This window comes from Corvus moneduloides, chromosome 20, assembly GCF_009650955.1.
Source record: "Corvus moneduloides isolate bCorMon1 chromosome 20, bCorMon1.pri, whole genome shotgun sequence".
Taxonomy (NCBI): domain Eukaryota; kingdom Metazoa; phylum Chordata; class Aves; order Passeriformes; family Corvidae; genus Corvus; species Corvus moneduloides.
Genome location: NC_045495.1, coordinates 10,657,771 through 10,681,706, shown reverse-complemented (window position 1 = coordinate 10,681,706; position 23,936 = coordinate 10,657,771). Strand labels below are relative to the sequence as shown.

The 23,936-nt window shown below is 51.8% G+C and overlaps 1 protein-coding gene across 2 annotated transcripts in view; it reads right to left on the bottom strand.

Annotated features, from left to right (window-relative positions):
- Positions 1-8,272: 8,272 nt before the first annotated feature.
- The window catches only part of MTMR4 (myotubularin related protein 4), a 57,268-nt gene continuing 41,604 nt past the window's right edge, over positions 8,273-23,936 (bottom strand). For both annotated transcript variants that reach the window (XM_032129790.1, XM_032129789.1), the window contains 12 exons: positions 22,691-22,804; positions 17,232-17,428; positions 16,864-16,992; positions 15,741-15,852; positions 15,122-15,317; positions 14,486-14,671; positions 13,503-13,673; positions 13,240-13,394; positions 11,685-12,891; positions 11,240-11,350; positions 10,902-10,990; positions 8,273-10,518 (listed from right to left, as the gene is read on the bottom strand). In XM_032129790.1, coding sequence (XP_031985681.1) covers positions 10,341-10,518; positions 10,902-10,990; positions 11,240-11,350; positions 11,685-12,891; positions 13,240-13,394; positions 13,503-13,673; positions 14,486-14,671; positions 15,122-15,317; positions 15,741-15,852; positions 16,864-16,992; positions 17,232-17,428; positions 22,691-22,804 — 2,845 coding nt within the window. In that variant the 3' untranslated portion in view covers positions 8,273-10,340. The remainder of the gene's footprint in view (positions 10,519-10,901; positions 10,991-11,239; positions 11,351-11,684; positions 12,892-13,239; positions 13,395-13,502; positions 13,674-14,485; positions 14,672-15,121; positions 15,318-15,740; positions 15,853-16,863; positions 16,993-17,231; positions 17,429-22,690; positions 22,805-23,936) is intronic.

Sequence of the window (23,936 nt, the reverse complement as noted above, 5' to 3'; positions counted from 1 at the left end):
TTCCTGCTACAGTCCCAGAGGTCTGGCAGCTGTCGACTCTCTGCACACTTGATGAACTAATAGGCTCATCAGAAAGAAATTAATTGTCTTCCAAAGGCATCCGTCTAAGAAAGTTGGAGTGACTCAAGCTCTGGGAGGTGCCTGTTTCTCTCCACTGACTCTCTGTGCAATCGGGACGACAAGCCCAGGCACATACAACCAACTATTACACATTCAGATGAATCTTAGGCAAGATGAATCCTACAACGAGTTTTACAAGTGCATTACTAATGCAGCTACTCTGCTTTTCTCAAGGGAAAATGTGGTGCTCTTCACGCTGTGTTAAAACAGATGTTTTCAGCTGCTTTTTATTTTAAGAATCCCCTTTTGGCCATGTGAATTTTAAGCCTCGCATACAAAGACAATTATCTATCTTAATGGGGGGGGTACACTCAGGGCAACACGACTGCTCTTAGGTTACCACTTGCCATAAAGGTGATCATGGGTAAAAGAAACCTCGGCCACTGATGCATTCAAAGGCATGACTGGACTTGCAAGGTCAGGTGGCACCAATAATTCCCATTTCTCACACAGCCTCCTCGACTGATTCTTCGTTATTCTCTGATAATAAAGCTTCACTGCATTTCTCTGATCCAGCCCTACCTCTAGCAAAGGTTTTGCCAATAGTTGAAAGCAAACAGAACTAAATCCTTCAAATAATTATGGTCTAAAAGACCCAGGTGGGCATCTTTTCTTTTACTGATCTCACAGTGAAAAACCCGGAGAAATCTTCTTGTCGCTGAAGTCAACAAAGAAGTTTGAATACACATAAAAAGAAACCTTTTGACAAAGTTCTACTTTGAATTAATTTAATGGGACTTCAACAGTGACATGAAAAGAGTCAAGAATGAGATGGAAAATATATTCTTTAGTCCCCTCACTTAGGAAATACATATTTGAAGATGAAGTATCACTTTGCAAAGAAGCTAATCTTGGTGCTGTGCCCTTAAGATGAAGGAAGAAGGTTTTATGTGGACATAAGAAGAAATCAGCTTTCAGCATTCTGCATGTTACAATGCAGAGAAGAAAGGAGAGTGAAGAGATTAAAGGATACACAGAATCCCAGAGTGGTTTGGTTGGAAGGGACTTTAAAGCCCATCCAGTGCCACCCCAGCCATGGGCAGGGACACCTCCCACTGTCCCAGGCTGCTCCCAGCCCCAATGTCCAGCCTGGCCTTGGGCACTGCCAGGGATCCAGGGGCAGCCACAGCTGCTCTGGGCACCCTGTGCCAGGGCCTGCCCACCCTCCCAGGGAACAATTTTTTTTCTAAGAACTTGCTTCAGCTTCTCTTCTGAAGAATAAAAACATTTCTGTGAGACTGAAAATTTTAGCAGAACCATTTTGGCCAAAAGGAAAAAGTCAAGACTTTTGTACTTTGTGTTCTTCAGTGCATAAAAAAATACAACATGAAGAAGTTAGGCAAGAAAAAAAAAATATGAGCAGAATGAACTATTCTACGCAATATTTTTGACTAATCCTTGCCTTTAAAAACACAGCCTGGGAAAACATGAGACCAAGAACTTTTCAACACATCATCAGTTCTTTATTGCCTTAATTTTGCTTAATTAAAAAAAATATATGAATGTTAGCCTAACAGTGACTAGTCGTGGACAAATGTTTTTCTCCTCGCCCTTTAACCTCAGCAGGGACTGTCTGGAAATCACCAGGGAACACTCAAAATCTGGAGAAAGGACAGGAACACCACACACAGAATCTTTTGGCTTTAAGGGTTTCTCTTCTGTTTAGACTTTCCACTTTCTATCCAATTCCCACTTGAGATACACACATGACAGAGCACTGCAGAAATATATGTAAATTATCACTTTTAACCCTCTTTTTGACAAGCAAGTGCAGAAATTCTTTTCATACCTGATGGACCTGAGTCCTGCAGTGAGGATGTGCAGGGTTGGGGAATGGAAGCGGCAGTGGACTGAGCCCATTGCTGAAGCAGCCAGAGTGGAAACTCCATTATCTGGAAAAGTTTGGGAATCTTCCTGCCTCTGGGAAGAGGCTCTTATGTAAAAGCATGGAAAGAAACTGTCCTGGTGATAAAAGGGCCCTGAGTCTGCAGCGCTGCAGGGAGTGCTTTCCCGTGTTGAGGAGAGGACTTTTCCCAGGCAGTGAAAGGCAGCAGGAGGAGCTGAGGCTCCCCAGCGTTTTGGGGGAGAAGGACTCCCTTTGCTGCAGCCCAGCTGGCCCAGGAGCAGGCTGTGTCCCCACCCCTGAGCACACGGTGCTGCTGCAGTGGCAGGAGGGCAGTGCCAGCCCAGCTCTGTGCAGTGCTCAGTCTCATCCAACCTCAGGAACAAATCACCAGTGTTCAGAAATGTGCTGGAAATCCCAACGTGTAGGAGCCACTAAAGCAAAGCAAAGGCATTCAGAAAGTGCTGTATGTTAAACCTGACAATATGGTAAAACCCATTGGAAATCACAAAGCCAGGCTTTAACAGAACTCCAGTGCTGGCAGCTCCCAGACAGCTCGGAGAAGGGCAATGTCCAAATCCTCCAGGTGACCTTGAAAGCACTTTATGACAAGTCATTTTGTCAAGAATAAAAATTCAAAGTCAACTTTTTTTTCCAGTCAGCTCAACCACTTCAGTTTAGACACAAATATCCCAAACTTTGCCCTTTTGTCATTTTGTAGATATTATCTTTATTTTTCTCTTAGTTTCCTGTCTTGCTGATTATGTCATTAAATGAGCTCTTAAGCTGTGACAGTTTGAATCCTATTAGAGGCTGTGGTGACGTTGTTCAGACACTGACAGCAACACCCAGGATCCCTGTGCTCACTGAATTCCTACAATACCACCTGCATTTGTGCCTTTTCCGCAGAGATGTCCCATGCCAAGTACAAATTTCAGGATAGTTTGCACCAAAACAGTTCATCCAGCAGCCAGGCTTTCTTACACTGGAGTTCCCAGTTCTCACTCTAAAGGAATTTTTTTAAATAGTGTCACATTTACCTCTTTCTGTCCTCTGACAGGCCAGGTTGGACACAGCTTGGAACAACCTGGTCTAGTGGAAGGTGTCCCTGCCTGTGGCAGAGGGGTGGAATTGGATGGTCTTTAAAGCTCCTTCTATCCCAAACCATTCCATGAGTCTATGATGGGAACTAACTCAAGATGGACAACTTACAGTCATCATTCTGCAAGTTCACATTAAATCATTAAAAATCACTACAGAAATACAACTTGGCCCTGAAAATCTATTAAGAGTTAACATTTAGAACTGATTATTTCCTGCTCAGGAAGAGCAGAAAATCAGTATTTTTATTTTAATCAGTATTTTACCATATATTAACAGAGAATGACCAGACATCTGAGAATTCCTTTTTTTTTTAATATTTTACCTTTGGATAGGGAAATTATGATTGTCTAGTCTTAATATACCAACAAGACACCACAGGATGCCAAGCTAGGAAGCACAGTTGCTTGACAGGAATTGTTCCTGGATGTTTAACAGAGAGTTCCATGTTGCAAGACATTTGGAGCAGACTGATGCTTTGCAAACAAAAGTATCTTTTATCTCTTAAATTACCTCACATTTACAGCAAAGCCATGCCTCAATCATCAGAACAGGGAATTGTCAGCCTGTCAGAACTCGACTGCGTATGAAACCTGATGTCTGCCTTTTTCTGTCTTTCTAGAAACTGAGGACCAAAGCTCCCTGAAATTGCATCCCATAGAAACAGAGGCTGAAAAATCAGAAGGCCGTGTCTTAGCATTTGCTCTACCTCTGCCCTCCACTGAAGAAGTCTCTAATGGCTCATCTTAGTCTTAACAAGGTGTTGGGGTTTTAGGAGCTCTCCTGGTTTTTTTCTGTTAAAGGAGTTTTCCCCATACGTGTTGCTAGGGGGGACAAATTGCTGGGTACTTAAGAAAAACAAACCCCACCATTGGGGTGGGGGCATCTGGCTACTCTTTTGTTTCACCTGGGTGTGTGGGCAGTCGGTCTCCAGCGTTTGGACAGAGAGGGAAGCTGCTTTCTTCGGCTGCTTTTTTTTTCCTTCTGCTGGAGAAGCCCCGGGATCCAAAGCCGGCCTTCCCTGCCCCGCTGGGAGCCAGCCCATGGCTGCCCTGCCCCGCCGCTGCTTCGAGCCTTCGCTGCGCTGTAGCCGTGCTCGTCCTGCCTGCCCTGACCTCCGGGGGGTTCCCCATTTGGATACACCTCGTCTGCCACCCGGGATTTGTGCTCATCCCTGCCGTTCCAGCCTGCTGTTCCCGAGGGTCCGGCCGGACACCGGGCTCGGCTGCCCAGGGGTTTGTGAGGCCTTTGTTCCATCCCTTCCCGGGATCCCGGGGCACCAGAGCCGCGTGCTCCCCGAGCTCGCTCCGGAGCGCCCCCTGCAGCCGCGGGGGAACCATCGCACCTGCCCTGCTCACCGGGAGCCGCCAGCGCCCCTGCCGGCTGCGAGCGGAACTGCACCCGAGGGGAAAGGGCCCGGCAGCCGAGAAGGCTGGCACTGGGTTTGTGATTGTTTGCTGTTACTGCCAGAGTTGTTGCTGTTTGTTCGACTGGTTATACACATATCGATATGTAATAGTAAAGAACTGTTATTCCTATTGCCCACATCTTTGCCTAAAAGCACCTTGATTTCAAAATTATAATAACTCGGAGGAAATGGGGGTTGCATCTGCCATTCCAAGGGAGGCTTCTGCCTTCCTTAGCAGACACGTCCTTCAAACCAAGACACAAGGTTAATATCAAATCTTTAACTTAAATTCTTCCTAGCTTGGTATTGAGTTTTTTTGCCTTCTCAAATGCTTAGTTTTGTTTTCTTGGTATTACAGGTGAAGTGCCACATACACCACAGAAAACACTACAGGAATCAGATGGCAATTCCTGCTCTGAAACAATAACCAAAAATAAGGATTGGGATACTCTGATCTGTCCTAAAGGTGGATGGTGCTGCAGGAGGCAGGGCGAGGGTGTCGGAGCAGACTGACCCGGGAACCACCTCCCCACGTTTACTGACACCGAATCCACCTTCATGGAGAACCCTTTCCCTACACCGGGTGACCTGAGCAGCCACCAGGGCAGGTCACCCTCCTCCCTCAGCTCCCCCAGCCCTCACAGCCCCACCATCCCCCTCAGGCCCCCAGTCCCCTCAGCCTCCCAGCGGCTCCCAATCCCCCCCAGTCCCGCCATCCCCCTCACGCCATCGCTCCCGTAGGATGTGTCCAGCTGAGGCCCGGGGGTGACACCCTGAGGGAGGGTCTGGGGTAAAAAGGCAGGAAATGGGAGCTCAAGTCCGGTGAGGAGTGGCTGAGGGAGCTGGAAAGGGGCTCAGGCTGGAGCAAAGGAGGCTCAGGGGGGACCTTGTGGCTCTGCACAAGTCCCTGACAGGAGGGGGCAGCCGGGGGGGTCGGGCTCTGCTGCCAGGGAACAGGGCCAGGAGGAGAGGGAACGGCCTCAGGCTGGGCCGGGAGAGGCTCAGGATGGGCAGCAGCAGCAGGAATTTCTTCACTGAAAGGGCTGCCCAGCCCTGGCACAGCTGCCCAGGGCAGGGCTGAGTCCCCGTCCCTGGAGGGGTTTAACAGCCCTGTGGATGTGGCACCAGGGGACGTGGGGCAGTGGTGGTGGCCCTGGCAGTGCTGGGGAACGGTTGAACTCGGTGATCTCAGAGGGTTTTTCCAGCCTTAATGATTCTGTGATTCTAAAGCTGCATTAGCAGCCTAAGCTCGGTGAGACTGAAGCGGTACACTGCTGTGGGCAACTTTTTTTTGTTTCAAATTACGATAATTTTAAACATACTGGAGGCTGTGTGCAGCATCTTTCATCTATGGACAATTGTTTTAGCTTAGGAGACACAGAGATACCCAAGGTCCCATAAACAAATGGCAGCACCCCAAGTTCACTTTCACAGAAGCCCAAGAGCTTGGGAGAGAAATGTGTGAACTATAACTGAAAATGGACTGGGCAGACACTCACACACCTCAGAAAGCTCAGAAATCCTTCCTGCCTGTGTCTCTCACTTTGAACTGCCTCCTGCGCAGCACTTGCAGGGTTCACAAGGCCACACATCACCTTCCTCTTCCTCTTTTTCCTCCACATCCCCAGCCGTTTTAGCGTTATCCATTAACACACCTGAATAACCCAACCATCGCCAGCCTGACCTGGCTTCTCCCTACACCGAAATGTGTGTTTATTTTGTTCAGTGGCTGCTGAGATAGCGTAGCACATCACACGAAGCCCCGGTTGTTAATTCACCAAGAATTCCCGGCAGTTGGTGCATGGATGGGGAAGGCTTTGATGTCCCTATTTGTGCTGGGTTCAGACCCATTTCGGCAGATATCGATTACCTCAGGCTGAACATGTTGGCAACGATGGCTTTATGTTCCTTTGGTGATAACATTTCCCTCCATGCTTAATAACCAGGAGCGTTCAGTGCCCCTCACTGGGGTGGCCAGGCTGACGTGACACTGGCCACAAGTGTCCCAGCAGCTTGTAATTTAATAAATATTATTTATAAATAATTATCTTTCAACTGTGCATGGGGGAATTCTGCTGTGGTGTTTTCCCTGCTGGGGATAAGAAGCCAGCAGGTCACACCTGTGTCCCAGCAGTCAGCCTTCCTCTGCCTCTCTGACATTGGAACTGCTAACAATGGAAGTTAATAATAAATGGTCTTTTCTTCTAAAAATGTTGTTCATGACTAACATTGAGCAGTGTTGCTGTGGCAGAGCACCCACCACAGCTGGGACCAGCCCCTCCAGCCAGGGTCCTGCCACAGGCAGTCCCAGTGTGACCAGTCTGTCACACCTGTGGTGGCTGTGGTGGGCAGCAGGTCAGACCCCGGCCAGCCACAGTTAATGTGACTGTTTGACCACGGATCAGACTGGACTGGGCTGGAGCCCTGCCAAGGATCAGTGGAGTCTCATCCTCGGGTCAGCAGTCAGGGATTCTCTCTGAGGGTCAGCAGCTGAGGGTCAGGCCTGAGGGAATTCCTCAAAGCTGAGCCCTCGCCTCACTGGGGCAGTGACTGCACATTCCACAGAGAGGGTACCCCTCTCCACTCTTCATAACTCTCATGTCAATCAGGTAGTACCAATTCCATTTCGCATCACAACTCTGTATTCAAGTGTTGGCAGGGCTATAATTTCACTGATTTATCTGGTTTCTAAAAAGAATCTCATTTAAATACCTTCTTTGTCTCAGTTTTACAGTCTCCTGCAAATACAGCCTCCCAAGTGGACCTTGTGTGACTGTGAGGAACAATGGTTCATGTTCCAGTGTGACACTGTCCTGTTCCCCACATTTCTAATACAAGGCCTTTAGATATCACCTGTCTGACAGGAACACCTGAGCCGAACTGTGGGAGTAGTTACCAGGGATCTGCTCAATTTCAAGATCCCTGGATGTCTGAATTGAGGACAGGCTTTCCAGGAGATTCTCTCTGGCTCCATCACAAACTGTAACTGACCTGCAGCACCATCCAGCTGACAAAGCTCAACAGTCCCACCCACCATCCTGCACAGAGGAACCACCCACACACCTACCTGGAGCAGGTGCTAGGAAAACATCAGCGAGGAGTGAGGGGATCACAGAATCATGGAATGGTTTGGTTGGAAGGACCTTAAAGCCCATCCAGTGCCACCCCTGCCATGGGCAGGGACACCTTCCACTGTCCCAGGCTGCTCCCAGCCCCAATGTCCAGCCTGGCCTTGGGTACTGCCAGGGATCCAGGGGCAGCCCCAGCTGCTCTGGGCACCCTGTGCCAGGGCCTGCCCACCCTCCTAGGGAACAATTCCTTCCCAAGATCCCATCCAGCCCTGCCCTCTGGCACTGGGAAGCCATTCCCTGTGTCCTGTCCCTCCAGCCCTTGTCCCAAGTCCCTCTCCAGCTCTCCTGGAGCTCCCTTAGACACTGGGAGGGGCTTTAAGGTATCCGTGGAGCCTTCTCTTCTCCAGGTGAACAATCTCAACTCTCTCAGCCTTTCCTCGTAGCAGGGAATCCTGCCTAACAATTCTTCCTTAGAAAGAAAACAACTTCTCCTTAAGTCATTACAGGAGAGGCTGAAGGCCCTGGTTATCCTGGGAAGGACATCCTGCAGGTTTGTTTGGAAGAGGTCAGAGATGTTCTGTGCCCTACCTGTGATTCTGATTGTGAGAAGGGATATTTTAAATCCCTAACACAACTTAATCAAGGGAAAAGGTAGTGAGTCAGCAGCCTGAAACCCCCTGGGCAAGCAGAAGAACTCCCCACACTTGGAAAGAAGGGGCCAAACCCAGCAGCACTAATATAGAGATTTTATTTCAACTGTATTGAGTTGTACAGCACATTTTGTTTGTCACAATGCCATCAAACTGATTGGAGAGTTTTTGGCCAGCACATTGTGACGCTGAAACTCACAAGAGCTAAAAGCAGTTTGGACTAATGGCCTGAATGGAAGGGCCAGCAGTACCTGGTTTCTGGCTTCCTCATCACTTGCAGTCATTCCAAACACGCGCAAAACAGGAGCAAATCCAGTCTCTTCTGCCAGGCCAATGGTCACTCTTCCATGTCTGGCAATGACTGCAAGGTACAAGGCAGGGGAGAATCTGAAGCAAGGTGCCTTCTCTTCCCAGAGCCGTGTTGGTTGTTCCCAGTATGGAAAAGAAGCAGAGTCTAATTAAGTACAGGGTCTTCAGAGGATGAGCTTCACTCACACATCAGGATTTACAAAACCAGAGGCTGGCAGTCAAAGTGCAGGAAAGGGTCCTTATTTCATTCCTTCCAACGGAGATGACAAACCATTACCACAAGATCTGGGATATCCCAGCTGTGTCAAGTCCTTTGCCTTGTTAGCAGACCAATGTCCTCACAGGTCCTCCCTGCCACATACTGAGTCTCAGCACCTCATATTCTGAGGTGCAGCATATATTGGAAAGAAAACCTGCATTTCTGCAAAGAAATGCCCCACTTTCAAACTCTTCTTCCTCACTAGTATCCGCACACGCCTTACAGAGGAGGCAGGAGGGATGCTCCCGGAGGGATCTAGGGATTACAAGCCCACTGAAGCCCACTTTATAAATCTTTCTTTCTCTCTAAACCCAGTTCCTTGTCCATAGGATGAGTTGGGATTCCTGCTCTCTAGTTTAAAGGAGAAGCAGAGAGGCAATTACAAGTTGGCAACTCTGAACTTTGACCGCTGTACAGGAGACAAAAAAAGTCAAATTCAAGAGGCAATTCAGGTAGCACTGGGGCAAGTCAGAGAGATTGTTTCCACCACTGAACAGATGCCACACGTCAGGGTTATCACTGCAGCGCAGCTGCACATCCTAAAGTGAAAAGCACAGACCGTAGTGTCTACGTCAGCCAGTGTCCTCCCCCACCCCCATTTTGGTATCGATGCTTCATTCTCCCTTCTTCGGGTTACATTAAGTGCACAGAAATATATAGCAGCATTTGGACTGAAACCCTCACATACACCAGACAGCACATTCCAGGAGGTAAAACAACACATTATGGCCTATACCCTCAAGGTATCAAGTTTTCAGGATAAAGAGCAGTAGGAAGTGGAGAGCTGAGGGCAGAAAAGGGGAGGAGGAGCAACACAGGAACACGAGTTCTGTTTCCATGCCAGGAGAGGATCAGGGTGCCATTCCTGTGTTAGCACCAGGCTGTGACACGACCGCAGACAACGCAGACGGGCAGAGCAGAAGTGAAAAGCCAGTCTCCCATCTCCCCATGGTGCTGGGGGCAGGGACAAGGTCCAGTGCGACACCGATCCCAGCGGAGCCTGAAAATGGGCACAATCTGCTCGGCCCTTTTCAGCTGGAATGAATTTCTCTTCAGAGCCCGAGAGAAAATCAGTCAGTGATGGCTGAGTCTTGTTCACCAAGCTGATCACAAATCACACTCATGGAAAGAGAATCTACAGATCTGCTCCAGGCTGAGGCCCTTCCAACGCCTGCGGGACCATCGGGAGCTTGCCCTCTTCCTTCTCATACAGCAGCCTGCCTTTGGAGGGGGAGGTGGTTCTAAACATGCCTTTCTATTGCTTTGGGGGGACTTTGCACAGGCAAGAGTTGTGAAAACGTTGCTTTCCAGCCCACAAAAGGAAGAGGCTGTGATCCTCTCAGCCCTAGGTCGTCCGGGCTACAACACACAGGCCCACCGGCTCTGGGGTGGGGACACAGCGAACTCTCTGATCTGAGCTCCTCTGCTCCAGCCCAGCAGTGAGGCTGCTGCAGACAGTGCATTCGAGCTTGGTGTTCAAGTGTTGCACCAAAGGCCTTCACAGTTACCCTGGAGGCAGAGTCACCCTTCAAACCCACGAGAGAAAAGGCTGGGCTTAGACAGGTCCCTTGTCTGGCATTCAGCTGGAAGCTGTGGCAATGGGTTTCTTCATATGTTGGCTCATGAGCTCCCTGGCACGAGACACTTGGATATGGTCGTAACAGGAGTTACAAACGAGGACAGGGTCATACAACTGTTGATCAGGGATGGGCAGCTTCAGATGGCAGCAGCTAGCACAGAACACATTCCCACAGTTCCTGTCAAGGAGCAAGAAAAACAGTGAGAAGAGAGCTTGGGACCACCACAGCAGAACTTCAGAAAGCACAAAGGGTCCAGGTCAGGGCAAAGCACCAGCCTGACTGAGGATTGTAGACGTGTTTCTTATACTGTGGTCTGCAGTGCAAGCAAACTGCTAGCGCTGACAGGGACTCATTGCTGTCCAAGAGAGGGATCAAAGGCCTTGGAAAAATAGAAACAAGAACAATGTAGAATGGAACTCTGCAGGGAACTGATGAGGCCTGGCATGTAGTGGAAAGACCTAAAACTTTCTCCTGGGAGCTGGAAGGAACAGACCTGACAAAGGGGCATTTTGTGACACCAGGCTGAGGAGAGGAAGGGCCCAGAGCGCTGACATTTTTACCTGCAATGGTGCCTCCGTTTGGCCAGCCAGAACTCACAGTCGCAGCTGAAGCAGTGTGAGGCCATGTGGTCTGGGACCCACCGCGTGACCTAGGGCAGACACCAGTCAGCTCCCGTCTGTAACCCCCAGTGACAGCTCTGGGCAGGCTGGGGTGGCTTTGGGCCACGCCTCACAGTGAGCCTACCCCACCCGAGCCAGCAGCAGCAGAGGATGTGTCAAGGACATAGGAGGCTGCTCACTGCCTCACTTCCAGACCACTTCTGCTGCTGTGCCCACCCAGGTCAGCTGCAAAAAACATTCCCTCCCACTGCATCCCAGCTCCACGATGGGACACGCACCTCAGTCTCCTTCTTATCCACAGGCTCCCAGCTTGCTTCCGACAAACAGTCCTCACTCCGGTCAGAACAGAAATCCTCCGTGTCGCTGCCATCCGATTCCTTCAGACACGTCTGCAAAGCAAGACCAGGTCACCAATCCCCTCTGCTGCTGGGCACACGCTCCAGGGCACTCCCTGCTCTGCACACTCCATGCTGGTGAAGGGCACCCGGGTGGTTCCCGAGCACCCAGACAGGGGGCAAAGCATCCATGAGTGTCCAGGAGTTTGGCCCTTGAGCAGCAGAGATACCTCTGGGTGGATGAGGACATGGCCAGGATGGGGACACAGCTGAGGAAACAGAGGAACAATCTTGCCCACCCCCTCCCAAAGGGATGGAGAGCTGTGGGTTGGACAAGGTGTGAGGGGGTGCAGGGACCCGGCGTGGGGTGTGAGCGGCCTGTACTCACAAAGTCATCCTCGTAGTCCATGGGGGGCTCGGCCGGAGGGGCGCAGAAGTGGCGAATGTCCAGGCGCAGCTGCAGCTCCCGCACCTGCCGGCGCAGCTGCTCCACCTCCTGCTTGTAGCTGGCCTCGATCTGCCGCAGCCGGTGCTGGATCACGTCCGTGGGGAAGGGGAGTCCGTCGTCATCCAGGTAGAGAGGAGGCACAGGAGAAGGACATTTTGGTGGCATGTGCTTGGGACCAGAGGCTTGTTTCAGGTGGCAGGGCAGCCACAAACGGCTGGGCTTCCCGAAATGTGTGCCCGCATGGCCAGCACAGGCCAGGGGCTTCCCACCTTCCCTGCCGGACCACGGGCCACTGAGGCACAGGCCTGGGGCCCGCAGGGGTTTGCTGCTCAGCCTCTTGCTGCAGCAGCCATAGGAGAGGAGGTGTCTGGGTGTGGGCTCCCCATTGGGGAGCGATGTCACCATGCCTTGAAAACTGTCCCAGTTGGACCCCAGGAAGGAGAACTCGCTGCTCTGGCTCTGGGAAATGGGCTTGCGCCATTGCTCCAGCAGGACCCTCCCCGGCCGGCCAGGCTCCTCGAAGGGCACGCTACGGCCAGCATCACCTCTGCCCTTGTCTGCATCTGGGCATGGGATACCCAGGGCAGGGCCTGGGATGTCCTGAGAAGGGGTGCCTGGTGCCAGGGACTCCTGGCTGGGAATGTCTTGGTGGGTGGTGATTCTCTTGGGGCAGCCTCCTCCGTTGGACACTGTGCCAGCAGCCTTCAAAGGTTCCTGGGGACAGGTTTCCAAATGCTTTCCAGAACTGGTGGAAACCTTGTCACCATTGTCCTGTCCGGAAGGATTTGGAGCTGGACCTGTGCCATCCACTTCCTCTGTGTGTGTTCCATTTCCCTTTTCTGCCTCCACAGGGACGCTGCTGGCTGGCACAGCAGCCTGGCTGCCCAGCTGCCTGCTCAGCCCTTCGTGCTCAGCACGGCTGCTGCTTTGCAGGGGAGGGTTCTCCTCCTTCTCCTCTGTAGGCCATGCCTCTCCTGTGGCCACTGCAGCACCTTCAGCCCCTTCAGTGCTGGCATGCCGGGCTTCCAAGCCCACCCGCACCTCCTGACAGTGGTTGTTCAGGTTGGGGTCACTGGATGTGCGGGTCAGAGGGCTGCTGGAGTCACAGGCTGAGAGCAGGTCATCCATAGATCTTGTCTTTGGTAATCTAGAACCCAAAAGCAAAGCAAATCTCACAATAAACCCCCCAAAACTTCCCTGGTTTCAGTCAAAACTGAGATGAGGGCAGGGAAATACTCCCCATTACAGCTCTGGGGGTGGGTGGAGAGGGGCAGTGCAGCTGCAGGAGCTGAAATGCGCAACACCACAGTTTGGCCTCCTGCCTTTGAGGCGCAGCAGGGACCTCAACTCCTTCTCCAAGTAGCTGTGACACTACTACGGAGCTCTTGCTCCCACAAGGAAGATGAGAACAGCAGGGAAACGACAAGAAACTACAGGAAGGGCAGGAAGATCTGTGGGTAGGCAACACCCTGAGCCTGAAGCTCTAAGCTCCTACCTGTCCAAACACCTGCCACTGAAGTCCTGGCTCTGAGATCCGGGGGGCATGTAGATGTCCATGTCCTCCTGTCCCAGGGGATGTGGCGAGGAGGCCGGCAGGTACACGGCTGTCCAGAGGTGCAGGGCGCGCACGTGGCACACGGGATGCAGCACCTGCGACACCGCCCGTGTCAGAGCCCAACGCCAAGGGAACCCCTCCAGGCCCTCCCCAGTGCCTGCCAGGGGCAAAGCCTGGAAAGCTGGGCCAGGAGCTCTACTGACCTGCTCGGATCCGGGCATATAGAGCAGGTTGTGGAAGTTCTTGTTGCCAGCCCGCAGCAGGGACCACACAGAGCACGTGCGCTTGTAGATGTTGTGCATCTCCCGCTCGCAGGGGCTGTTCCCCAGGAAGGTCCCGTAGAGGCAGGAATACGTGTGCTGCACCAGCTTCACCTGTGGCAGGAGGGGGAGCAATGCTCAGAGCCATGGGCAAAAGGGGGCTCCTGCCTACGGGGGACACATCTCCCCCTCCTCTGGGAGGGCTCATGCACTGCCTGCCCTGGGCGACCTCACTGCTTCCACACTGGGCAGGACAGGGATCACTTAAATTGAAGGGAAAGCAACACTCAGCTGATACCAAACCCATCCCTCTAGAACCAAATGACCCTCTAGAACCCTCTCCTGCATTTTTTGGTAAGACAGAGATTAACTTTTTTTTTCCTATTTTATTTTTTTTTTTCAAATGTTTCAGACCCATACAGCTCTGAGATTTGATGCAAATCGAACCAGTGCTGCTGCTGGCATCTGAATTCCCTGGGCTGGACAGGGACTGGAGAAGGGATGCAGAAAAACCACAGTATATAAACCCTTCACCACCCCCTCATGGGACAACAGTTTTAAACTAAAAGAAAACAGATTTAGATGAGATGTTAGGGAGAAATTGTTCCCTGTGAGGGTGCTGAAGCCCTGGCACAGGTTGCCCAGAGAAGCTGTGGCTGTCCCATCCCTGGAAGTGTCCAAGGCCAGGTTGGACGGAGCAATCTGGGGTAGTGGAAGGTGTCCCTGCCCATGGCAGGGGATGGATGGAACAAGATGGTTTTAAGTTCCCTTCCAACCCAAACCATTCTGGGATTCTGTGATCACATCACAATCTCCCAGGTTCTGCAGACCTCTTCTTTCAACTCCAGTACTGTAAAACATCACACCCTTCCCTCTGTCTCTGCTCACATCTGGCATAAAGGCATGTTTGCACATGTATTCCTTACCAGAAAAGCTTCATTAAATTCAAAGAGACAGGGAAATTGCTTCAGAAGCTGATGAACAGCATCCAGCCACTGGAGAAAAACTGGGCACTGCTCGTTCTGATCTTCCACCTTTTCCTGGTGTCCACAGCGATCCCCAAACTTGTGACCAAAATCCAGCCAGTCTGATTCAACGAGCACCTGGAAGCCCTGGGAATAAAAGAAAAAACAATTGCAGAGACTTTGCTGAGGACATGTGGCAGGACAAAGCAAGTCCCATCCACCAGGAAGGGCTGGGAAGGAGGCTGCTGCGGTGCCTGGTGTGGGAGCAAAGCTCAGCAGGGTTGGAGGTTTCCAGACACAAACTAACAGTTGCTGTGTCTATGCAGTAACCAGCTCGGAGAATTCAGAGTAGGGAAGCAGCTGAACTTTGAGCACAAGCTGGTATTTCCCATGGCACTTCCCCAGGCTGGGCAGAGGAGTGAGGAACAGTTCACCCAAACCAGGCAGGAAGAGAACAAGGAAAACTCAACACCCACCACAGCAGCTCAGAAACACCACTAAGCTTATTCCCAAATGCAATCCTGCTCCTTTCCATGGGGATTCCGACACAAAAGCTGCCTTTGAACAGACGTGAATCACAGCAGAGCGCACTCCTACCTCCATGGTCCTGTAGTAAGGATCCAGGAGAATCTTTGCCAGTGCCACAATCTGTGGAGTCCTGTCCCAGCCGTCGGAGCAGTGAACCAGCACTGGACGTCCTTCTCTGTCGACCGCACTGGAGACCAGCACTGCTGCCTTCAGCATGACTGACAGGTGCTGCAGCCACTTGGTGCTCTCCAGGGCCGAAAGCCAGCTGGAACAGAAGAAGCAAGAAAATGGTTGCTTAGCTCTCCACTGAAGCAAAAAAGGTACATTTTAACTTCTGTTTTCTTGGAGTCCTCAGTGAAAATCAGTCTTTTCTAAAACATGCCCCCCCAGAGGAGCCAGGCAGCCTGGAAAGAAGGGCAAAGAATCCAACCCCGAATTTAGTTTTTCTCAAATACAGCCACATTTTAGAAACCCCCACAGGACACACACAACCAAGTGACACTGAGACAGTGCCACAATCCCTTCTGGATTAATGGATCAAAACTAGCAGCATTCAAGCACTGTGAGCACTTTCCTATCCCTCCGTTTTCTCAGGTAGAAACCTGGGATAAAAAAAGGAAAACAGAGGGAAACCCCCCCAGGTCACTGACAGATATGGCACCAAACTCAGCTAGAGAAGGTCACTTACTTGCTGGGGTCTGGCACTTGACTGCAGACAGCACGCAGATACTGGAAGCTGTTCCGGATGGAGTGGATGTTGGCCATGCCCATGAACACGACTTCACAGTTGGGGTAATACTCTGACACGAGAGACAGAACACTCAGAGAGAGCTACAAGAGCTACAGAACATTCTGAGCTGGAAGGGACCCACAAGGGCCATTGAATGCAACTCTGCTGCTACTGCAGCAACCTCCTCCATCCCCCAGGGCAGCCGCCCTGCACACACCACTCCTGGTGTTGGTGGAGTCACTAAGGTTGGGAAAAACCTCCAGGGTTACTGAGTCCAACCATTTCCCAGCACTGCCAAGGCCACATCCACACGTCTGTTAAAGCCCTCCAGGGATGGGGACTCTTGCACTGTCCTGGGCAGCTGTGCCAGGCCTGACCACCCTTTCATGAAGAAATTTTCACAGTATCCAACCTGACCCTCCCCTGGCACAGCTTGAGGCCATTTCCACTCATCCTGTGCCTTGCTCCCTGTGAGCAAACCCCAACCCCCACCTGGCTCCACCCTCCTGTCAGGGAGTTGTGCAGAGCCACAAGGTCCCCCCTGAGCCTCCTTTGCTCCAGCCTGAGCCCCCCCAGCTCCCTCAGCCACTTCTGGTGCTCCAGACCCTTCCCCAGCTCCATTCTCTTCTCATCCTGAGGGGCACAAAACTGACCCCAGGATTGGAGGTGCCTCAGCAGTGGCCAGATAAGGGGGACGGTCACTGCCCTGTGACCACGCTATTGCTGGTACAGCTCAGGTGTCATTGACCTCTTGCTCACCTGGGCACACGCAGGCCCATGTTCAGCTGCTGCCAACCAGCACCCCCAGGTCCTTTTCCACTGGGCAGCTTTCCAGCCACTCTGCCCCAGCCTGGAGCATTCCAATGGGGCTGCTGTGACCCAAAAGCAGGACCCAGCACTTTGCCTTACTCAACCTCAGCCAACTGACCTTGGCCTGCTGATCCAGCCCATCCAGATCCCAGTGTAGGGACATGCTCCCACAGACCAAGTACCAAATGCTGACCTGACCCCCAGCTGTGCCCTAGGACCCACTGCCAGGCCCAAGAGGAAGATGCTCTGGGATGTTCTTGGCCCTTGGTACCTTCGCATTCGCAGCCGCCTCCCTTGGCCCTGTTGGCCACGGCTGCCGTATAGGACCTGGCATCGAGGATCAGCAGCTTCTGAGGGGTTCCCGCGTTCTCCACGCCCGAACACGCCGTCAGGGACGAGTCTGCAGGGACACACAGGGACTGAGCTCCTGGCACCTCCCTCCCTGCCACCACCACAGTGCCACCGTGAGCGAGCCCAGAGAGCCACCCACCCACCACAGGCATGGCACGATGGGGCCCAGGTTCTCCAGCTGGACACTGGGGTAGAACCCTGCCCTGGGACAGCCCTGGCAGCCACTCTGTGGCGTTGGGAGCACCGAGGAGCTCGCCCATATGGGAGGGCTGGCGGGAGCCATCTCACCGAAGTCGGCGTCGCAGGGCTCGCTGCCGTCGCTGCTCCCGGCGTGCGGCGCGGCGCCCGACGGCCTCGCTCCGGGGTTCAAGGCACAGGCTTTGGCAATGGATGTCACCAGGTACTCGTCGTCGGCGTTCCGCCAGCCCCACCAGCTGATCTCGGGCTGGCTGCAGCGCGCGATCACCGCCCCGTTGCGCACGTGTCTGCGGGGACAGAGCCTCGTGGAGCCCCTGCGGAGCGCGGGCCGGCCCGGGAGCCGCTCCCTGCGCAGCACCTGAGCTGCTCCCGGCTGCACTGCTCTATCTGCTGGAGCACTGCTTTGTCTACAGCACTGACTCTCTCATCAAAAAGGGAAAGAGAGCAGGCAATCTCAAATAACCATTTTTCACCACTACAGCACTGACCCAGAGGCTAAACCAGCCTCATATTCTTATTTACAGTAATATAGAACCATTTAGGTTGGAAAAGAGCTTCAAGATCCCCAAGTCCAACCTCTGACTTCTATTTATATATATAACTATATCCTGTAACCCATAGATATATAATAAATAAAATAGATTATATTGTATATAGATAGGTCAATATTTATATTCATATAAACCAGAGAGAAGAACTTTAAATCATTATGGTCGTATTTTGGGAAAGTAATAGTTATTTCATAGAATCACGGCATGGTTTGGGTTGGAAGGGATGTTGAAGATCATCTTGTTCCACCCCCCTGCCATGGGCAGGGACACCTTCCACTTGATTTTAATGCTGTTCTGTTTTCTCCTTCTCTTTCTTTTTTTCCTCCCTTAAATTACAGATCCGTTGTTAAACCATTTCACTTATCACCTGTAAGTTGGGAAGATGAGCTCACTCGGCATCAGACCAGGGAGTTTCTGGGTGGAGGCCTGAGCTGGTGTTTATCAACAACCCCTAAATGTGAAGCCTACCCTGGCTGTGCTCACTGACACCTGGCAGAAGGCCTGAAGCAGGAATCAGTGCATTTCTCACACGAACACACAGTCATTCCCAATTGGCCTGGAGAGGGAAGGGACTGTGAGGTGACAAAGCTGCTGGTGATAGAGAATGACCCAGAGAGTGTGAAATTTAGTACTAATAAGTGAAGAGTATTTACAGACGATCAGAACATAACCCCAGCTGTGATATGGAGCCGTTTTGGTGCAGATCAGCAGCCACATCCCAAAAGCTCTGAAGTCTCTGGGGAGCTCTCAAAAGCCTCAGCTCTGTGCTCAAGAGAAGCATGAAGGTTAAGGACGTGCTAACAGTTATTGGGAAAGGAGTAAGACAGAAAATATTACGGCTTCACATCTTAGCCACCCTAAAATGACACAAACTCCCCAACAATCCATCTCAAAAAGGATCATGTTGTAGTCAAACCAGGCTTCAGAGATGGGTGGCACAGACACAAGCAAGCACTGGAATGGTTATGCCATATGTTTCAGAAGCACAAGTGTTTCTTCAACAACAAGCAAAACAAAGAGTGGACTCACTGCCACGGTGCAATGTGGAACCACTAACTGGTTCCAAAGCACTCAGTGGCAGGTTCACCAAGTGACCATGAGACACAGTCACCCATTCCCCCAGATGGGTGTAGGAAACCTAAGATAGCAGATGCTCCAAAGATGCACCAGGAAAGAGCATCTGCATCCCCATCCCATTTGTTACATTTCCCTGAGGTGCTGCTCCTGGTGCCTGGTCCTTCTTGGAGATGGGAAAAGGAACTGGACAGCCCTGAACCAGACTCACACACCAACCATGCTGAACCAGCCCACCACCCCTCTTGCAGCATTTTTCTGCAGATCACAGAGTCGAGGAATGGTTTGGGTCAGAAGGGACCTTAAAGCCCATCTCGTTCCAGCCCCTGCCATGGGCAGGGACACCTCCCACTGTCCCAGGCTGCTCCCAGCCCCAATGTCCAACCTGGCCTTGGGCACTGCCAGGGATCCAGGGGCAGCCCCAGCTGCTCTGGGCACCCTGTGCCAGGGCCTGCCCACCCTCACAAAGAACAATTCCTTCCCAATATCCCATCTAACCCTGCCTTCTGGCTGTTTATGTAGTGTCCTTAATGACATCTCACAGATAGTAACAACGAAGACTTTAAACTGAAGCCTTCCAAAGAAATAATGTTCATGTTTGGCCAAGTCAAAACACCGTAGGGACCCTTTACTTTCAGTGCTGCTCTGTTTTGCAAGGTGACTTGCAAAGCAGTCACTCCCAGGAGATCCGTTCCTGCCTTCAGGATCACTCAAGGATGGATAACAGAGAGCAGCAAAGGCTTTGTTTATAGTAGTAAATGAAACAGAGCCAAGGTGTGGACTTAAGCACCAGCCTGTGATCATCCAAGCCTGTTTGTGAGCCACCCACAGCTCCTGGCCTGTGCCAAGCAGCACTTTCCCAGACAGCGCCTGAGCACGTTTTTGGGAAAGGCAGATGCTGTGCCAGGGACTGCTCCCAGCAGGCAGCTTGGGGGGCACAGCAGCTGCTCCCTGCAAAGCCGCCCGCGTCGCCAGGGTCATGCTGAACTCACAAAACTCTTGGTAACACAAACCTCTGAGCACTGAACAACTGCTGGGAACCTTCAAGGGACACGCTGACCTGCCAGCGAACGAGGAAATGTGGCAGCACCAATGAGTGTGAAGCCACCAGCAAGCAGAAAGTACAGCAGGTGCCAGCAGAGGAACCAAAACCACAGCTGAGCTTGCCAGGAGCTTCCCAGGGCAGGGGAGCACCAGAGCCTCACTTCGCCTTCCCTGCACATCCCCAGCACGAGCACAGGAACTATTTAAGGCCTTTTCTTACCTGGAAGTTTTGGGGAGGTTTTCCTCAAAGGAAAAAGTTGCATTCTTGAGACTGGAATAGCAGAAAGTGCCAGAGTGTTTTAATTTACGTGGAGCAAATTATTCTTTAGGGATCCTCAGTTTAGTTTCAATCACTCAAGACCCTTTCATGATCCAAAGCTGCAATATGAGGTGCCTCTGTAGTTCATCAGTTGAGTTTTTCCTCACAGATTCCTTCTGAGCACAAGGCTAGAGCACATCTGATACTGTCAGCACATGCCATTTAACCCCCAACAATCCTCCACAATGGATTCATTAATATCTGGTTTAGTGGAAGGTAGCAGAGGGGTTGGAAGTAGATGATTCTCAAGGTCCCTTCCAACCCAAACCATTCTGTGACTCTGTGATCTCCCAGGTCTCCTCTCTGTTATTTCCTGGACATGGATGAGCACTTGGAAGTCAAGGAGCTTGGCTTAAAGCACAAGAAAGAGCTTGGAGAGGGTTTACTGAGCAGAGCCCAAAGGTTCCCAACTGAGATGTGTGAGTGTATAAGTGCCTCCATTTCCCAAATGTTTGGGATAAACTCCCGTCTCACTGCGGCACGACGTGAGAGCCCCAGAGCGAGCGCTCAGCCGTGGGGCTGGAGCAGTGCCCACTGTGCCCTGCTGCTCCCCTGGCAGGTGATGGAGGAGCATTCCTGCTGCCACAGCCCCAAGGTCTCCTCAAGGTGGCTGAGCAGACAGAGCCAGAACTGCCAGGCCCTGCCCATCTGCCTCTGTACTCAGCTAAATAATTGATTGCATCCTTTGCCTTGTTTTAGAAGTGCCTGGATTGTGCTGGAGGCTCCTGCATCTCTCCCGTGCATCTCCACCGAGAGCTGAGATGGAGACCTGAATTTCTGCTTTGCTTAATAGCTAAATTATACTTTTTTAAAGAAATCTGATAACGTGGTACCTTTGGTGTCATGTTTTACAGCTCTGACTGTGACCCAGTGAGATGAGCCTTATCCAAAAGCTCTGAGGTCTATCAAACAGAGCCCCTGGGATGCAGGCACCCATCCACTCTCTCCTGAACTCTGAGTGAGGAGGAGGAGCTGAGTGTGAGGTTTTTCAGTTCCACACAGCACGAGGCACTGCACAAGCAGCCACGACCCTCAAGGACCCTCTTGCCCCAAAGACTTCAGTCTTGAGGACAAAGGCTAAAAAAAGTGCATGAAAATCAGAGACACACGGGCAAGCACTTGCCCCACCCTGTAACATCACTTGTCAGCGTCTTCTAATCTGATCCCAGGCTGCAAAGGGTTGCACTCAGCTTGTAAATTACTGGGTACCATTACAGAGATATAAAGCAAGGAACAAAATAATTGCTGGAGTAGGAAAGACATGGCTTTGCCCTCAGGTGGGGAGGCACAGTGGGACAGGCTCCAGCACCAGGCCATTTTTAGCAAAAGGAATCACAAATACAATTAACTTCTTAGCTGAGCTGGCTACAAGGAGGGAAAGGCTCCATCCGATAAGCTGTGCTCATTCCCACTCTGCTGCAGAACTGAGTTCTAGCAGGAACAGTGTTTTGCCACACCCAACAGCAAGCTGTGAAATGTGAAGATGCAGAGTTAGGTACCTGTAAATTCACTGGTGTTGCCTCCTGACTTTTGTATTTTCCAATACAGCTCTGAAATTTTAAGGTTTTTTATATTTGGATTTGGTAACTGCTAACACAGAGTCTAAGGCTACAAACCATGATGTACATTTTACAACAGCACAGCTGCCTGGGTGCCCCTTTCCATCAGCCTCCTGCTGGTTTCAAACACGTCACTCTCCCGGGAGACACATTTAATGAGGAACCAGCCCCTACCCTGCAGAGCCCTGCTCCACTGGCTGCCTGGCCTCCTACATCCCCCTCTAGATTATTTCTGGAAGGCTGGTCAGGGAATATTTCATAGAATTACAGATTATCCTAAACTGGAAGGGACCCCCAGGGATCACCCAGCCCAGCCCCTGGCCCTGCCCAGACACCCCAACAACCCCACCCTGGGCATCCCTGGCAGCGCTGTCCCAACGCTCCTGGAGCTCTGGCAGCCTCGGGGCCGTGCCCATTCCCTGGGGAGCCTGGGCAGTGCCCAGCACCCTCTGGGGGAAGAACCTTTTCCTAAAATCCAACCTAAACCTCCCTGACACAGCTCCAGCAGTTCCCTCGGGTCCTGTCCCTGGTCACAGAGAGCAGAGATCAGAGCTGCCCCTCCACTGCCCCTCATGAGAAGCTGCAGGTTTGGGCATTCCCAGGTCTGTCCAGGCCTGCACACCCTGCTGAGCACAGGGCACCCAGCAGGCTCCTCTTGGCTCAGATTTCTTTTCGAAGTAGCAGCCAGACAAGGACCAATGTGTGGAAAGATTTTGAAACTCTGAGAGAACTTTAATTTGACCTTATTTTGCAACATCTCCCATAGGAAGAAAGTCACCCACACCTTCCAATCTAACTGGAAGCAGGAAAGGACAGTTCTGGAGCACTGCTTCTCTCTTCTGGAAAACACCCTGCTGCAGACAGTGCTGGGAGAAGGAGCCCTGGGAGCACCACATTTGCAGGCAGGAGGCAAAAGGATGAACAGCTCTCCTGCCATCCCTGTCCCACAGCCCCTGCAGGACTGTCATGGGTTTGGGGGAGGGAATTTGGGTTTACATTTACCTGTACACCACCACAGGGATCCTCTTCCATGACCTGAACGAAGCCACATTCTCCAGCTCCTTGTCAGTGATCCAGACAGGGACCAGCAGCTTCTGGGGATAACTGGAACAAAGCCTGGCGAAGAGAAAGTACGAAAGGCAAGATGAGGACTGAGCAATCAAAAATCTGCCTCAGAGCAGCTCACATTTCCCCAAACTCAACATGTAGGACTTTGGCTCTTCCTCCTCACATCTGTCTCAGTGCAGCCTCAACAAGTGACCCAAAAAGTGCTGTCAGGAACGAGCTGAGAGAAGACAACCTCCTTTCACCTCAGGCCTCACCTCTGGGCTCATACTAAGTATCCTAGCACTTCCCAGGATGCCTTTGGAACAGCCTCTGGATTTAAGAATTCATGAGAGTTTAGGGGAACAGTCAATAATTTACGTGGAGTTTTTGTTTTCTTGTAGCAGGACACAGAGCTTCTGGTAAAGAATGGCCTGCCCCTGTCTGCCCTGCAGAACACGGGTACCACTGCTCAACTCCACACATTGTTCAGTAAGGAAGACACAAATCTGCCCAGAAATTTAGCAGTGGGGACTGGGGGTATGCAAATAAAGTGACAGGAGTGAGATCTAAATCATATCTTGCTTGGTGGGGTGTTGGAAATCAAATTCTTATAGATACCTCAACATGTACCAGCAGTGAGAACACTGAGAGCAGAGAGCACTGCCAGAGGGCAGCGTTAGACGGGATATGGGGAAGGAATCCTTCCCTGTGACGGTGGGGAGGCCCTGTCCCAGAGCAGCTGAGGGTACCCCATCCCTGGCAGTGCCCAAGGCCAGGCTGGATGGGGCTTGGAGCAGCCTGGGACAGTGGAAGGTGTCCCTGCCCACGGCAGGGGCTGGAATGGGATGGGCTTTAAGGTCCCTTCGACCCAAATCATTTTGGGATGGCATGAAGCACACACAAAATTCCAGGAGTGCAGGGTGGGTTTCTGGCTCCTGCAGCTCTTCCCCTGCCCCTGCTGCTCCCAGCACACGCCGAGGGCAGGCTCAGGCACAGCAGTGCTGGGAGCTGGACCAGCTGAGCCCCCACAGCCCAGGCAGGCACAGGTGGGTACGTGGCAGGGAACATCAAAGAGCAGCTCTGGCCCAAGGCTATCCCACATCATTTAGCAGGAATGTTTCAGGGCAGATAGGGAGCAAAGTGAGGGGGGTGAAAGGATGCAGACAGTACGCTCCAGAGGGTGGTCTGGTGTTCCTGAGCC